Source organism: Phaseolus vulgaris, chromosome 1 (assembly GCF_000499845.2).
Source record: "Phaseolus vulgaris cultivar G19833 chromosome 1, P. vulgaris v2.0, whole genome shotgun sequence".
NCBI classification, from domain to species: Eukaryota; Viridiplantae; Streptophyta; class Magnoliopsida; order Fabales; family Fabaceae; genus Phaseolus; species Phaseolus vulgaris.
The window spans coordinates 48561956-48580723 of record NC_023759.2 but is presented as its reverse complement, the minus strand read 5'-3'; the positions used below and the strand labels follow the sequence as shown (position 1 = coordinate 48580723).

General features: G+C 33.7%; 1 protein-coding gene across 1 annotated transcript; it reads right to left on the bottom strand.

Annotated features, from left to right (window-relative positions):
* Positions 1-1148: 1148 nt before the first annotated feature.
* LOC137814972 (protease Do-like 7) lies at positions 1149-17397 on the bottom strand. Its single transcript, XM_068617951.1, has 25 exons — positions 17217-17397; positions 16762-17089; positions 16613-16683; positions 15869-16003; positions 15363-15421; positions 15234-15270; positions 14677-14802; positions 14464-14553; positions 12889-12954; positions 12734-12790; positions 12590-12655; positions 11561-11668; positions 10867-10947; positions 10404-10453; positions 9883-10048; positions 7630-8139; positions 6232-6414; positions 6033-6138; positions 5441-5611; positions 5283-5362; positions 3830-4057; positions 3419-3634; positions 3116-3273; positions 2084-2195; positions 1149-1657 (listed from the first exon to the last, which is right to left on the bottom strand). The coding sequence occupies exons 2-25, from the start codon at positions 17045-17047 to the stop codon at positions 1481-1483; spliced, it is 3339 nt and encodes a 1112-aa protein (XP_068474052.1). The 5' UTR covers positions 17048-17089; positions 17217-17397; the 3' UTR covers positions 1149-1480.
* Positions 17398-18768: the final 1371 nt, after the last annotated feature.

Sequence of the window (18768 nt, the reverse complement as noted above, 5' to 3'; positions counted from 1 at the left end):
TTAGTCTTAACGTTTGATTCTCTTCTTTATTCTTCTTCAGGTTATTTTTTTTCCATATTCAGTTTAATTCCCATGCCCTTGTTATTTCTTTCCTGGTATTAACTTACAGGAACATTGATTCTTATATGTCATGCGCAATAATTCAAAATTAATATTAGCTGCAAAGTTTTTACCAGGTTGCTATAATATGTATGATAGTCCAATCTTGGTCATATCTACTATTTTCAAGAGTCTCTTTGACGAATGCTTTGTGGATTCTCCAGTTCCTTTAAGTGTGATATTTCCCGAGATGACCCAAAGACTAGTTGCCACAGTCACATTTTCTTCCTCCCTCCTTCCTTTTCTAATTTTGTTTCCATTAATTATGTTTTTTTTTTTCACATCGTGTCAACTTCTATCCCAAAGAAAAGTAACGTTGTGTTTGGATATTTTTTGTTATAAACAAAAATTTATAGAAGTTAAAAATTAGTTTTTAAAGAAACTAATATGATAAAGTCTTATAAATTAACTTTTAATTTATGAATCTTCGTTATTCTTTAGAAATATTTTGAATTAGTTTACTGAGTTTTTTTTAGGTTATTTTGTTGTTGGGTACATATGCGAATTCGGAAAAACCAATCTTGGAAAGCTATATCACGTCTACCTCTATTACTAAGCACATAAAAAAGAAACTGGAACTTCGTCACACTGGTTTTCACGCCTTATTTAGCATAAAAGGTGAAAAATTACTATACTATTAAATTGATAGAGAGTCACTTGAACATCTTTCAAATGCAAACAAAAATTAAAATTAGAGTATGAATGAAGTTGAGAAGGAAATTTGCCTTCCCATGAAATATTAATTATACGGAAAAGTTTGTCAAATTCCAAAATATCCATCTACGGGAACTGTAGACATACTATTAAGATAAAAACTTAATTACCCATCTGGAATCTACTTTGATACAATTTTGATCCTCCAGTGAAGTTATGAATTTTATTTTCTTCGACTGATATTATCTACGACTCCATTCGATAGTGTACCAAAAAAATAAGGAAAAGGGGGGAGAGGGAAGTAAAGGGTATGAACTAAGAATCACATAGTTCTTAACTTAGCTACTTATTTACATTGTAAATGTGTAATGAAGGAGAAATTCAAGCCAAGAGGGTGATAAAAATATTCACAAATCAAATAAAAGTTATTTTTTCCCATTATACATTGAAACTGAATATTTATCTTTCATTTTTCTTTATTATCCAATATGATCCACCTACAGGTTTACACATTCCAAATAATTGCTAGCCAGAATCGAATGCCTCATAATAAACCCATTAATCATGCCAATGCAACAGAAAATCTCTGCACTAAGCATCAAATTTGCAACGAGGGCAGCAGCACCGCCAAACCATAATTTTGAACTTGAAAGATGACTTCCACAAGGTTTTTCACGAACCCGTGCAGCTGCATCCCCAGGAATAGGAACGCGTAAGAATTACGTATTCATACAGTACTGCAGTTCAATCCCTTGATTATATTGCGATGCCACATTGCAGAATTTGGATCAAATCTCAATTCCCACGTAGGCCAATAGTGCAAATCTTGCTTCAATGTTAGGACTCGTGGCTTCCCATTGAGGTGAATTGTCTTTACCCGAACAAACTCCCCATGTTCTAGTTCCTGCAAACATTCAATAAATGATTATAAGATATGAATAATTTAGGAGAACAGCGATAAAGAGCAGCTTGGCTAGTCCTAGATATAAATTAGATACTGACAAGAGAATTACAATATTCTTCATAAAATATGCAGATTTGCCAGCCATCAAAAGGAAAAAAAGCTTGTATCAGAAACATTACGGGTTTACAAATTCCATAATGTTTCATGTAAATAAGTAATAAAACAACCTTTATTAAGTGGGTAAACTCATCATGTATAATGCAACGCACACCAAATATGTTCCGCATGTACACGTGCCACGCATTTTATAGTATTCAAGACCACTCTGGACATCACATCAGATTGCATACATATAAAGCTCAAAAAAAAAAAAATGGAGGAACAGCGTGCAAGTGCAAGTTGCTTCCATGCACAGTAATTCCATACCTTTGTCACATCAACAAAAGCATCTAGATTTGAAGTTGGTTTTCCATTAATTTCGACTATCCATTGAAGAGCATACAGACCATATCTATGTACTGGACTCCCATGACACCACCTGTGAATTTGACAAATTTTGTTATAAGCAGATGGTGTAGTCATACGAGTATGCATTGCGAGAGCAGAAGCAAGTTCACAAATATACAAAATGTAGTATGTCAAGTGCAAAAAATAGTTAAGAAAAATGAAAAGGACATAATCACTTATTTATAATTTTATATAATAATATATTAGTTTTAATTTTAAATGAAAGAAACAGCATGGGTTCCAAATCACTAGATCAATAAAAAACATCATCATACAGACCACAAAGCTAATCTTCAAATTGTTCATGAATACACTCTCAAGCCTCAATCTACACATTGGAGTGCGGAGCAATGATTTGACCAATTGCAAAAACATAATACAAATGTATGGATACAATACAAATGTTCGGCTGTAATTAGGCAGGTATGTCGGTGTGGAAAAACTGACTGAAAATGTTGGGTAAATATATCATTATTATTAAAATTCAGACCATAAATCAAGCTCTATAACTCTATAGACCAAGATTCATAGTCCATCATATAAAGTTTGACACGACAACATCTATTTGTAAGCATACTCAAAGTGAGCTTTCTCACTATACACTAGGCATTCATAAAATTTTACATATAATAACACTACCATGGATATGTTTGGACGAATTTTCTCATAACAATTTCTAGGAGAAAAATAATGAAATTGACTTCTCCATAAGTTCAAATCAGCCTATACATATACTAATTTGTAGAAATTCTCTCTTATAACTTCTCAAAACTTTAGTTTTAATTTGTGCATAAACTAAATTTAGCTTATAAAGAAATCAATTTCATTTTTTTCTTAGGAGCTGTTATGGAAAAACTTGTCAAAACAGACCCCCACTATCCATTAATGAGGCCCCTTTTTTATACTTAAGCAGGCTTGAAAAAATTTGAAGGAAAAAAGTTAAAATCATACCTTGCCACATATACACCATGACCTTCTTCGGGAAGAAATCCAAGAGCACGAACTGCTGGATGTGGATCTTGTACAATACAACCACACCAATTAATTGCACGGGAAGTGCCATTTCCATCCCTAACATTTGTTCCCACAAGAAGTTCAACCTCTTGTCCCTTACAAAATATGCATATTAATCAGTAAGGCATAGTCAGTGTGCCACAAACAAAGAACACAAAAGCTACATTTAGCAGGCTCCACAAACTAAATCAAAAGAAAATATAAAATAACATCAATCAGGGAGCAAACACGGTCGCCTACCTGCCGGAAAATAGTCAAGTGAAGCTTCCCATCATTCGCATTTGATTTGTCTAAAGCTTGACAAGCATTTTCAATATCACGGAAGCATGTGACTGGTTCTTTATTGATTGCTAAGACCATGTCCCCTTGTTCTAAAAGATTTTCAGCCTTTGATCCAGCCAAACAACCTTTAACACGTAAAACCTGACGTCTCACTGGATCTTTCTTAACAAGTGCCTACAATAATTGAGACAAAAAACAACTAAAATACCAAATCAAGTTTTGAAATGTTGGATATATGGCCGAAACATTGCATTTTCTAAAATGTTAATTGCTAATGGGAAATATAATATTAGTACAGCATGGATAAGGAAAGAAAATACATATCCTACGAGTAAAAAGAAAAACTATAAAATGAAAAGATATCAATACCTGAACCCAATCATCACTTAATCCAAAACTCCGAGCCTTTGAAAGCAATGTTGGATAAACTTCAACCTCTAAAATTCTCAAAAGTGGCATGGGCCTTTTGACACCATTTATGAGAAGAGGTGGGCCATTTGCGCCAGATACAATCTTGTGAAGGACCTGACTTATTGCATAAATTGGAATACCCCTCACAAATTGATGATCTTCTGAGGTACTGCAGCCAAATTTCAGCTGGAACGGGGAATTTCCACATCCACAGAAAAAGCATGTCACAACTCAGTCAGGGTTCATCATAATAAATTTACACCTCTCCCCTTTAACAAGAAATAAAAAGTAATATATCCTGGCTCATCCTTGGCCACGACTCACACAAGCCAGTCAGCCTGACAAGCCTTTAGAAGACTTAAAAATAATAACAGTAAAAAGGTAGCAGTAATAATTCGTGAATACTATATTTCAGCGAAATATCTAGCAAAATTTGTCAAAGTTTCTCCTATGCTCGTTTTTCTAATTATAAACGAAGGTGAATAATGCCATATAGAATTCAATGACCAAATTTCCCACCCTAGGCCTTTCTCATAATTGCTAATTAGAATTCTAAATGCAAAGGAAAAATTGGCATTTTAGACTTCTAGGACCAACCCACCCTCAGGTAGCCTTTTGAAGTTTGAGTAAAATTTGTCTTCTCTCGTCTCTTTCCAGTTTTCTTCTTTCTTCTCTTGCCCTTCTTCTACGAGGACACAATTGTTTGAAGTCAGGCTTTGTTATATTAAACAAATTAATATAGCAAAAACCGTAGAATATGTACACTGTACAAAGTCTCTCGTCAGGTACTTTACTCACGACAGGATAATATAGACAAGATCTATTTTTTCTTCTTTAATTTCTATTCAGAAACTAATATGAAGGGAGCATCGGACTGCATTTGTAGTATCCTACTAGTGGTCCTTCATTAGTAAGCCATTTATAAGTGCACTTGTAAGCTGTTGCTATGCTTGTTTTATGTCCTAACCTTGAAATGGAAAAACCACATCTCCTACTGAACTTCTATTCTATTCACTAGAAGAATAGAAATTAAGGTTTATTGTCGTCAACTGTCAAGCAAGCAACCTTGCTAAAAGTTTAATTCGGTAAAAGACTGAAGAATGGTTCTATCTAAAATTCCCAACATGCTCCCCTCATGCAAAAAAGAAAATGTTTAAGGTGTGGACATTGCATACATGTGCCCAAATAAGTAACAGAAAGTTTTAACTTCTCACGATTTAGTAAAAAAGGCACTTATATTATGCCATGCCAAAGGATGAACTCTCCTGAAAGCATAAGTTCCCCAAAGAAGGTTCAAGAGAGGATTTTAGTTACATAATTCAATTTGCTTTTAGAATTTCTTTTTCGGATCTTGGCCCTAATGAAAAATGTTCAGATCCATCCCAGCATGATGAGAATAAGTTGTATAAACCTGAGTTGAGAAGCTTCCCCATATAGCTTGTACCCTTCCTTGTTCGTCTGTTAGAACACCCGAAAATGTACTTCCAAAATCTGCATTTAAACACCTGCAGAGTAAGACCCCTTATATGTACAAGTAACATGGTTACAAAAAATCTCATCCAAATTTACCCGTATCGAGCTCAATTACTTCCATATTGGTTGCTCTGTAGCGAGGAGAATCAGCAGATCCTATATTTAATGCAGCACATGGATTGGTAACAACTGATTTCCTTGAAGTTGCTTGAAGACTTCTACTCAACCCCACAAGGTAAACAGAATCTCCCCTACGTAAGGTCGGCTCTGAACAAGAAAATGTACAAAAAAAAATCCTTCAACAATATAGAAAAATAAGAGTGAAAGTAAATGTACCATTAAATCACTCACTTCTCACATCATCTACATGTAAAATGTTTACTTCGTACAAAACATTATTTAGCTTTAAAATATTCCCTCATCCAGAGTAATTTAAACCATTTTACCAGAAGCAATTAACATCAACTAGAAAATGTAAAAGTATCAAGTATAAACTACAAATATACATAGTAATAAGTTCATAGAAAGTTCAACACATCCGCAGATATCATGTTATCGATTGAAACAGTTAAAGATAAGTATTCCCATACCATTCTACCAAAGTAGTCTAGTCTTTAGTTTCAGAATCTGATAAATATGAAGTCACATTAAAACAGTACAAATTTAGCAATTACATGGTGAAACCCACCTGGAAGTAACTCTGCAGCACGAACAACTGAACCACCAACAGGTCCCAATGCAGAGGGATCATATGATATAAGAGCATAATTGTGAACAGGATGGAGAAATACAACCTGCAAATAAAGTGTGACAATAAGCTAAAGAAAGACAACCATCTTGTTTATTCATTTATTTAATAAGTGTCCCATTCTTTTAGAAAGATTTACCTCTCCTGGAATTTCAACTGGGAAGGCAGCGAAGGATAGCATTACATCAGAGGTAGATATTGCAACTGTATTCTTGTCAACTACAACTAATCCCATATCATGGGAGTGATATATTATGACACCAGTTCCAAAAAAGTGCTGTGAATGAACACCATCAAGCATACAAGATGGGGGAACATGAACCTGCATGTCCCGCAGGATTTTAGAAAAACATGTTTTGCATGACAGGAATAATTTAAAAACCACAGGGTAACCAGTAAATCAGTATTCTTACCATGCTACAACATAAAACATTGTTGTCATAACAAATAGAAGAGGTTATATAATGCAGAAAAAATTTGTTACACAAATAGAAATGCTCCAGATTAATGAAAACTAGATGCTCCCCTCATGCAAAAATAAAATGTTTCTTTTAAAAAATAAAAGATCAAGGGACACCAGAAGCCAAATTTCTGTATTTACATCAATCAAATAAAAGGATGATAGCAATTTGGACCACATATCAAAGCAATGACTAAGACAATTAGACTGACAAAGCAAAAAGGGAAACTGGATTCTATAAAGCTCCTACAAAGGAAGGATCCACAGAAGACTCAAATCCATATTGAGGCTACATATGCAGCCTTACCTCGCAAGAGGCTAATTCCACAACTTGAAATTGAAACCATATAGCACCAAATACCTCATTCACTATTAGACTAACAACAGAAACAAAATAAACAAAAGCAAACTACAATTATAAATACATCATTTTTTGTATTACAAGGAAATCCTGGGCCAGAGATGTATCACGAGATACAAAATAAAAGTAGTATGTAGTTAAGGAATTAGAAAAGAAAAACATCATGGAACTTGGGATACATAAAACTGTACTCAGAGGCTACATACATCCACTCATTGTCTACTAGGACTGTCCTAAAATCATACTCAGAGGGGGAAATAAGATATATATTGAAAAGAGAATTGCAGGTTGAAAAATATCTTTCTCGAGAAAGTTCAATGTAGTGTTTAAATTTTTTTGTCTTACATGCAGAAGTTATATGTATTGCTGGCAATCTAAGAAACACCAATACAACAATTTTAAAATTTTATCCATATCTTATCTATGTTTCCTATAAACGCTACATTGTATATTTCATCTTAACACCAATCAAATTGATATATTGATGACTTCAAAAAGGAACATACATTGTATAAATTTTACAAAAATGAATGAAATTCATCTTAAACCTATAAAAACAACTAAATTTGAAAGAGTTTTTAGCACATTTTAATGAGGACATCATGAAACTTGTGGAATACACACCATAAGGTATTATTTTAGTATGATTCAGGTATCATATGCATTCTAGTTAAGTCACTAGTAAAAAAAATCTGATAAAATTTCTACAGCAGTACCTCAAACATTACAAGAGTAGGCTCAATCACACGTTCAGCAACTGATGCATTTGCTGCAGCTGCAGTCGCACCTTGAAAATCCATTAACATGTCATCCTGTGTGACACTTGATTTTTCTAGCTTTGTTTCCCTGGTACCGTTTAGGGAAAAATCAGCAACACTTCCGTCAGCTAATAAATCTTCCTCCACTCTTCGTTTTTTCACCACAGCATCAGAGGCATTGTGATGAGTTTCACACTCAGAGGGATCTTCACAATTGGTTTCCATGTTAGTGACACCATCTACAAACTCCTGATTGTTATCTTCACACACATGACCCCCGCAAGCATGCTCACCAGTCAATGGAATTGGCTGTCGTGACATATTTTCAACATCTCTTGCACCAGATGATAGAAAGGGGGAATCGTGCTGAAGAGCTGGCTTAGCAATCCAAAGGCCAGTACTGTTATCACGAGTGTATATCTGGGGAGGTGCATACCATTCATGCCTATCAACTGTGACCAACACAGACTGCAGCCCAACAACCAGGTTAGTTAAACAAATCACCAAAAGATATAGCTTTTAAATGATTTCCATGCAAAAATGCACCAAAGGAATATAGATAAATATACCACCACTTCTAATATGGAAATATTATCATGTCAGGTCAGAAAGTCAATCTTCTTTTAAAATCTGCACTACATGTCTTGTTCAACTACCCACAAAAGCATATAATATTGAATATTGATGTAATGCTGACAATCTGCTAGATTAATGAGGCAGTAGACTCCACTGTATAATTAGAATGAAAAATTTATATCCAATAAACTTCCCAAGAAATCCACCGATGTGTCAAAATCTGTTAAAGTTATAACATTTTTCCTTACTTGAATTTTTAATAAGTTTTAAGTAATGTTCTAGACTATTTTTGCAGATTTTATCTTTTATATTTGGTTTCAATTAGATAATTTAAATTTCAAATAAATCTAATAGTAGATTAGATATTTTAGGATTCAGTTGTATGTCTATTTTATTTGGGTAACCGAGTTATTGGTATGAAATATCCATGACATCAGATGATTTGACAGACTACCTTTAATAGGGTCTCTCCTCTCAACCATATTCTTTCTATCCACAAAGTTTGAACTCAAGACTTTGCTTAAGGGACCAAGTCCGGTACTATTCAAACCCACTGGAAGAAGGTTCAATTTGTTAGGCTTCTCAAATTGAAGAGAAAATTTGAACAAATGAAGATGAAGGGTACGATGTCTCTTGCAAAGATGAAAACAATTAGCGACAAACTTTATTTGAAGTTCAAGATTCCATTGACAAAATTAATCAAAACAATATTTGGTGTTGAAGATTGGGTCGCATCAACTTGAAATTATTAAATTTCATGCAAAACAAGGCTGAGATGACAAATCATGCCGTACAATGTTTAAATGATAAGTTAAACTAAATCTCTATGATAACATCGATATAAGCCAAGAAATTGATGACCAATTTGCTGATATAACGATTGCAGAGCGCTTTTGATATAAACTTTGAAGTTCATGGAGCTTAAGTTTGGCCTTTTCACGTCAAATATCAAGGAGTGTCAAAATTTATAAGATTTTGCCTTACTCAAATTTTGAGTAGTTTTAGATATTTCTTTTATTATTATGACAGATTTATCTTTTATATTCTGTTTCAGTCTATTAATTTAAATTTCATATAAATCTAATGGTAGGTTAGATATTTTAGGGATTTCAAACTGGTTGCAAGCCTGTATATAGGGATTCTCATTTGTGAATTTCAATGGCTACTTTGCTCTAATATTCATATCTCTATTTTGGCTTAAAGTTCTACTATTTCTATTTTTTTTATTTTACAAAATACTTCAAACAAAAACACACATGTAAGCCATCCCCATCCCTGTAAAACATTAGACGTTTATCATAACAAATAATATATACAACCATAAAAGCTGACTTCTACTAATCTATGGAAAATATGTATATTAATTACATGTATAATTAATTAGAAGTACACCATACATATCCTAAACTAATAAATAGAAAAGGTCATTGTTTTCTTTGAAATATCATCAACACAATCTAATCAATGAGGGAGTGTTTTCTACTCATGAACCACTAGGACCAATTTTATTGCAAATATATAAAGGTTTCAAAAATGTCAAACAACTCAATGAATGTTACACGTCAAGAAATAATCAACAATAATTGAAAATATCACTAATTTAAAATCATGTTTTGATTGTGAAGTAACAATTACCTTCCTCCGATGACGATCCATGTAGCTTATATACTCCAATGGTACTCGAGCACCCCTAGATAACTTAGAAATAACTGTTATTAGTTCCTCAAGACAAGATATTTCTTCCCCAGCAAATTTCTTAATTATGGCATGGCGAGGAACACCTGCTCTGAAGAGCATATATCTGCAAAACATAATATTTCATTGAATAAAGCACATGTTACATATCAAAATGTAAAATAAACATAATCGGAATCCACTCCATCCAGGATCTCATGTATAAAAACATAATTGATGCTATACTTAAGCTTATTTGCTAATTTGTCATGATGAGCAATTTCAAGGAATTCTTAAATAGAACTAGAGATAAACTCACGAGATGATCATAAATTTAAAAATTAGTGTCTTCACTCACCAAGCTCTATATATAATTTTCATAAAACCAATCGATAAAGACTACAAATCTCTAATAATTTCTCTGGCCAGTAGACTGTAAATAGTTATCAAATTAGGAGAAGTTAATGCTTATGCATACATACCCTGGTTCGGCCACATAAACAAGACCACAATGGAAACGGAAGTTTCTAGCCTGCATTACAAAGAAGATAAACATAACCAAAATGAGACAGGCAGCTTAACTAGGAAGAATAACCTATTGGGAGTTTTATAGCATAATATGTTCTGATAACCAAGTTCCAGTAAGTACAATAGGAAAGAAAACGGTAGCCTACATCATAATAAAGGAAAATGGTCCAGGTAGAGGAAATGTTAATTTAATGTAAAGACAGGCCTACAGAGACACATGGATCAATAGAATGAAGGAAAAATATAACATCATAAATATAAGAAACATGATAAACATTCCAGACATATTTCTTCATTCAAACAGCCACCACCTCCACCATCTCAAAACGTAAGTCAAATCATATTCAACTAAATTGTCTCTAGACAAGAGTATAAAAAACAGTGCACATTCCAATTTCTGAGTACAGTCCAACTAACCTGCTGATAAGAAAGAGGATGTATTACTGCCCCACTCACTTCTAAGAAATAATCAGGAGTTATTGAGTGCAAATCTTGCACCTGATATAAAATATTTAAAAAAAAATGAGTACAATGGTAAGCAATAACAGGAATTTCCATAATCACTATTTGAGAGATTCCAATAATTTATTTTGAGCCAGCCTCATGTTAGCAACAATGAAACTACTTTTATGTTTTCATCTGATGCTTTTGTTTTGATTCAATTCTACTCCATGGGTAAATATTTCACTATTTCATGGATGGATGATGTGAGGCACTAGGTTGACTCTGCTGAGTTCATATTTCTTAAACCTCTGAAGTTAGGTGGTGGGACTGCACGTCAGGTTAAACCCAAAAATCAAAATTATCATGCATTTAATTACAAAGGGTTAAAGCATAACAATCTACTTAATATTGTCATCTAGCCACTGTATTGCATGCAAACAAAATTGTTAAACCAGTGTAAAATTAGTCATATTATTATCTGTATTTTCAGATCTTCGCAGCCTATGTTTTGATGAAATTAGAAGGACTTATAAAGTTAGGTTTTCTTCAGCCCCTCTCTTAATGGAGGTTGCAAGTAGATTACCATGATGCCCTTCCCATAGAATATATGCATTTGGGTGTGTTAAAATGTACTAAGTAAATAATATCCAAGAATGAAAAATCTCACCAACAAAGTTAACGTCTTTGATGTGCCACCCCTTTCAATTTGTAATTGAATATTCTTGCTCACACTGTCATCAAGTAGAGTCTCCAGTTTCAAGAATTGAGTAATGACCTGCAATGAATTTTACAGAGTCAAGTTCTACAAAACAAATTAGAAATAAGACTCCTATGTCTAAAGCCAACAACAAACAGCACACAGACAATAAAAGACCCTGTTTTTGCAACCTTTGAGTACAAGGAAATACTAACAATAACTCAGAAGAAAAGGGAAGAAACTTTGAAAACACAAATGAAGTTAATACGAAAATCGTTTTTTCAACCAATTGGTAACGCTAAAGAAATTGGAATATAAGCCTACTAAGTTAACCCTACAAAACTGGCTTAGTAAGATGAGATTTGCACCAAATTATATATTATAATTTGACCTTATTTCTAGTTAATGTGCGCTCTTGAACACACTTCTTCACACTGAGAACTAGAAATCTCAAGGGTGGGATTGGGAGAAACTCGAGAGGCTCATAAAACTTGACTAGATAGACTCTTAATGACTTTGATACCATCTCAAGAAAGTAGAATTTAAGTCAACTTAACCTCACAAAACTGACTTGGTAAAGTGAGGTTTACACTTACCTATATACTATAGTTTTGTCTTATCTCTAGTTGATGTGGGTTCTTGACAGTAACAAAAGACATGGAGATATAAAAACAATAACGCAAAGCTATTCATATTTGTTACTTTCCCAAGCAGCAGTCTCGCTGTCTTTATACCAATGGTTTGGATGTACAACAGTACACCTACTTTTCATCCAGTACAACTTTCCTTCAATGTGACACTTCCATATTCAAGTATGGCCTTTGGTATGACCACTTATAATTCTTATATTAAACATATAACCTAGTGTTTCACCAATGACTCTAAACAAACTAGATCCACATCAAACATACAATACAACAGAGAACCAAATAAACACCAAAAATGAAATGGAGAGGCTGGGCCAAGGAAGCAAAAAATTTGTCCTTGATGTAAACTTACTTCTCCATTGACACGAACAAGTACATCACCTGGTTCCAAATGTTTATAACCTGGACCACCTGGCACCTAAACAAGTCAAGGAGTAAATCCATAAATGTTGAAATGGAATATCAACTCAAAATATTAGCATTCCAATTTGCTTACCACAGATTCCACAACAAGCATTCCAGTTTCACCAGCTGGAGAATTCTGGCGTACTATCTGCATAATTTAAAAGCAGTGTCAATAATTTAGGGCATATTTGAAGGAAGAAACTGCTCCATAAAGATAACCTGAAAAAAATGATAGAATAAAACAACCTGCTCTGTCTCAGTTTTGAGACCAAGGCGACGAGTCTCGTCAAACCCTTTATGGAGAAATGTCACCTACACCAGATACAAAGAAGAAATAAAATAGGATTGGGTCATCATATGCAAGGAAAACATCCATTTTCAGAACCAAGAAAAAAAAATCTTTAAATCATCTCTCATCTCATCAAATATATAAGAACCAAAAAATAAGCAGGCAAGCAAATTAAAGATGCAAGGAACTAAAATAACTAGAAACTACAAAATGATAAGTGTGAAACCTCCAACCAAAACACGTCTGTAATGGGAAGACAAACAATAAAAGATGTGAGGATCATGAAATTACTAATTGCAACAAGTGTAAACAATCATCTCGTGATCTATAACAAGCATTTAAGAAGTAAATTCAATACGTAAGGAGTAAATATTATCTTGAGATTACTGAATGATACAACATTTGTCGGTATTTTCATGCAAACCTACTATCAAAATTTAAAAAGTTGACTGTATAACATCAATAAAATGGTAAGCAACAAGAAATCATATGGTAAGAGGTTTAAATTTTTCAAGTCCCTACAGCCTATATACGCAATAATTTCACTGACAAATTAACATGGAAATTTCAGAAAAATAAAGTGGTACAGTCTAGGCAGGTTTCTATTATAGCACTTGCAGAAATAGCTTTATTCATAAATCAATTTGGAGACAACAACAACAAAAAATATTTACCATATAACAAGTTCCTGGGAAAGAGTAAGTCTCTAAAAACGAGACATCATTAGCAGAAAGGAGAAAAAAATGAATCAAAACTATATCAAACCCAGGGTAAAAAATCAAGGGAGAAATATGGAGACAAAATCCTTCAATGATGGAGGAACAAGAATGACAAAACAGAGGTCCATTAATGATTTTACAGAGGATGAAAAACATAATATAGCACTTGAATGTCCTGGAAAAGGGCTCAGATAAAGCCTAAAGCTATACTTAATAATTTCAAGTCTTAGAAAGTGGATTTTAAGCTCAATTTAATCTCAAAAAATTGGCTTGCAAGGTGATGTTTGCACATACTTGTATATTATAATTTGGTCATATCTTTAATTGATGTAGTACCTCCAACATATCCTCACACCAATAATTGGACATCTCAAATGTGGGGATAAAGCAAAGTCGGATAGTGAGTGGTTCAATAGGTCCGACAAACCTTATTAAGAAACTTTGATATCATCTTAAAAAATGAATTTTAAGTCAAACTCAACTTTGCAAAATCAGCTTGTAAAGTGAAGTTCGCATTCACTTATATATTATAATTTAATCATATCCCGGGTAGATTTGGGATCTCCAACATCAAGTTCCTAAGATAACTAACAAATGAATGCATGCAGACATGACAAGGGCTTTATTGACAATGTTCAAAGAAAAATATTTAAATTCACAAGAAAAACTCATTGAAATGAAATTTAGTACAGTCAATATTATTCACTGCAATGCAGCACACAAAACATTCAGGATTCAGTGCCATGAAATAGTTTAATATTATATCACGAGAAAAACACAAAAGGAAGAACCTGCAAACAACAATTGACAGACCTGAAGCGTACCACGAGGTATAGAAACTGCCTGCCATTTATCAACATAAGTTTCACTTCCCTTTTGAAGAAACCTTAAGGCCCTCACAACCTGAAATGCAATTGAATTAGTTTGTCCGGGGTCTTGACAAGAGAAGCTGAACTTCTTGATATTACAGGAAGCATCAAACAAGTTCAACAAATATATATATATACACATATATCAAGAGCTCACTCGTTCTAGAGGTAGAAAGAAGGCTGATGCACTTGATGACTTGCTCCCAGCATTCAGAGCCACTGCCCTGCCTTGCCAATCTATAACTGGGGAACCACTTGACCCTCCTTTGGTCCCAGATGCTGCCTGAAATGCAACAATGAGTAGATATAAGGTCGCAAAAAAAGGATTCAGCAAATCACTCCATACAAATCACTCTATCCATGAAATAAGTTGCCCAATGCAGGCACAAAATGATCCCCTGAGGTTAATTTTCTTTTCCTACCACTTTTAGCAATAACTCCTGCTTTCAATTCTACAATATCCCACCTTTCATAGTAATTAAAAAAACTGAGAAAAGAATTTAGTATGCCATTGGATATATTGTAAGACACTTGAAATGAAACCTGGGAGGCAACTAGAAAGAGACTAACATTTCAAGGAAATTAAGAGATATACTAAAATTTCAAGGAAATTAAACCATAATAAAATTTGAAGAAAAAAGGAAATAACATAAACAAACTCACACTTTAGAATTTTTAATATATATGGTATAAATAATATTTGTTCCCACTTACTTGCATATAGAATGTGTTGAAGTCATTATACCCATCCCTGTATAAAAAAAAATAGTTCCATTATCTAAATTCAACCTGTTTAGTATACATAAAGAACACAAAAGAAGTTACAGATACTCTACAGCATACTTCTTATAATGAGGAGCATCCCTGTCCAAACGAGCAAGAGTACCAGCCAAAATGGAAACCTGAAAGCAAAAGCCAAAATAATTATACAAAGTTTATTGGAAGAAAAGGATTGAAGCATCAATACAAAACAAGTGGCAAATATGAACAGGCTGAAACATGAAAACTACCAAATGTTGATGCAAAACTTGATTTTAGAAACCAAAGGCCTTACAGAAGAAAACAAAATGGATGTAACTGGACCAGGACATATGTTGAAAACTGACTGATCATGATTAGAAACCAAAAATCTCAGCATATATATCATTATGCTTTGTCCAACAATGTTCTATTGAGTTGGTCAATTTCCCAACACTTGCTAGCCATTTCATGTGTATTTTTATAAGCATGGAAATCATGTAGCTTTGTTTTACAGGAGTCTATTAAAAAAAAACAGAAAAATGCAAGACAAGGTACAGGGAAGGGAGAGGGGGGAGAATAAGAGGATTGAGGTAAATTTAAGGTAATACCTTCTCGCCACTATCATTACCAACAACTCTGATTTCTAGTCCAACACAGGCAGCTTCAGGAGCAAGAGGTATGTCTTCGTAGTTCAAAAATTGTATAGCACCAGGATCATAACGAAAGAACCCAAAATCATGTACCTACAGATGCGTATATATTTAGTTGGTTGCATCAACAGGCATACATAGAAAGAGATAATAAATTAATTCTAGGCCAGAACTAATTATTTAAAAAAATACAAAGACACACACATACAAGAACTCCGAGGACCATAACAATAATCTACAAAAGTTAAACAAATGAACAAAGTAATTCAGTTTAAAATACGAATTTTATAACACAAATTCACAAAATAAAATAAAAATGCTAACAATAAAACACAACAGAAAGGGGAATGAGTTCGGTGTTTCACATTTTAAACACGAAAAGAGCTCAGTTAAACCACAACAGTAAAGGCGTCTTGAGTTGATAAAACAATATTCCTTTCAACTGTAATAACATCTTGATCCTCCTCAAGCAAGTAATAACAATATCAACCAAGAAGGTGTCTTTGCATTATTAAGACTAATTGAAAAGCTATAGTGGTAACAGTAACACGGTTGACATGTCTTCATAGTCCATAGTGAACAGAGGTTTATATAAATGACAAAAAATAGTTAAAGAATGAAAGACAGGATTCAGCTAGATCGTCTTTATAAACTGTTGACGACATCACATTGAGAAATCAAAACGGAACAGAACTCACTAACCGGATCTCTGTAAATCGGATGCACCGGAACCTCTTCGCGGTTCAGAAACATGGCCTCGGCAACCACAGGACCTACGCATTCGAAATAGAGAGATCGTCAACGCGAACAGAATTCAACAAAAAGCAAGAGCGGCGAAGTTAACTAACTACCTGGCTTGACCACGTGGCGATTGGTGAGAATGATGCCTCGGCGCTTGTCCACGATGAATCCGGTGGCGTAGCTGGCGGCGGCAGACTCGGTGTCGAAGGAGCGAGTGGCGGTGGTGCGGAGGACGACGACTGCGGGGACGACTCTGTTGAGCGCTTTCCGCCAGTCCTCGGCGGTAGCGGCGTTTTCTTGAAATGGCGGATCAATTTCCATGCACAAGTCATCGGTCTTGACGACGGCGCCGGAATCCAAAGCCTCCGATCCCAACCTCTCCTCTGGATCTCCCATTTCAGCGATCAATAATGAATGCTCGCTATTCTTCTACTGAAACTATATAGATGTTTCTTCACTATGAGACTATGAGCTGAGTTTGTTGTGTTGTGTGTGTGAGTGTGTATGTAGTGTTGTGTTTTGTTGAGTTGTGTGTGTCTGTGATGAGTTAGGGTTGGGCACTCACGATTGCAAAAGTGTCTAATCGTCCAAGCCAATGACTACACACTGAGGTAAGGTCTGCGCGTCGCCACGGAATTCAATGCGTACGTGTTTCCGGAAGAAGGCCCGCTCAGACCATGGCCAATGAAAAACCGAACCCTCAATTATGAATCAATCAATCAGTGCTCACAAATCAAATCATTTTTCTCCTTAGTTTTCCCTTTTTCTGCATTTTTATTCAATTGTCATTTTTTCTTCTCTTTAAGCCATAGTTACAGCAAAATTGAAATGGAAATTAGTTAGTAAAACCAAAATAAATAAAAAATATAATATAAATTAGAGGTGTTTGGTAGAAAATAGGATGGAAAATGGAAAATGAATAATGAAGGTGTTTTAATTGATAGAAAGAGAATGGAAAATAAAGAGTAAGTTTAAAATTTAAGTAATGAAATAACAAAAAACTAAATTAATTGGGATATACAATTCATACTCTTGATTAAATTTAGTAAGAACAAATACTAGTTAAAATTGAAAATTAATTAATTATGAAAAAACTATTTTATAAAATAGAAATTATATTTAAAAATTAATTAATTTCATATTATGTATAATCTTGTCTTCAAACCATTTCTAGACAATTAAAATACAATAAAATCAATTCACAAATTAATGAATTAAATTTGAAAAATCTCACAAGATTAATTACTAAATATTAAAATAAAATATTAGGGCTTGAAAGAAACTTGATACGTGCCTCTCTTACCAGAGGTTATTATAAATAAAATAAAAAACTTGTCATAATTAATATTTGTAGTGATATCATCACTTTGTAATTTATAAATATTTTTTGTTTGACGAATGCAACTTAAATTACTAAAAGATTAATGTATAAAAAATGTTTGTTTTTAAGAAAGAAAGGGGCTAAGTCAGAAAGGAACTTAGATACCTAGGTGCTATTAAAGACAAGAAGGTGAAAGAAGAGACAGTATCAAAGAAAATATTTTGGCCCTCTGTAGAAAGCCTAATCATCCACTACGTTGAGGACATTTGCATGTTCCTAGAACAATTGCTTAACTAGACTTTTGCTATAGGATTTATAATTATCGAGGTTTCCAAATTTAAAAATTTCATAAATTTGTATTTTATTTATAAAAATATTATTATTATATTATATTTGGTATAAGATGGTATTTTAAAAGAGTGTAACAGAAATAATGATTGCTTTGAAGAAATAAATCCATCTTAACAGTGTTTTGGTAAATGAAAAGGGTATGAACTTTAGGGTTTATTATTAAAATTTTGACTAAAGTTTTGCAGTCGTGTCGCACTCGCATTTGAAGTATGTGCGAAGAAAGTAGCCAAACTATAATGGGGGACATTTCATCACTTGGTCGGTTTCTCCGCCGGCCCATTTTCACACTTTTATGCAACATTTTATCTTCATTTTCTATTTCCAAAAAACATCCTTAAATATGTCTTCAAATAAATTCTCTTGGTTTTTCTAATATTAACTTGCAGATTCCAACCCACTCAGCCTCTAACATACTTTTAATTTAAGGTTTTTCATTTAAGTGAGA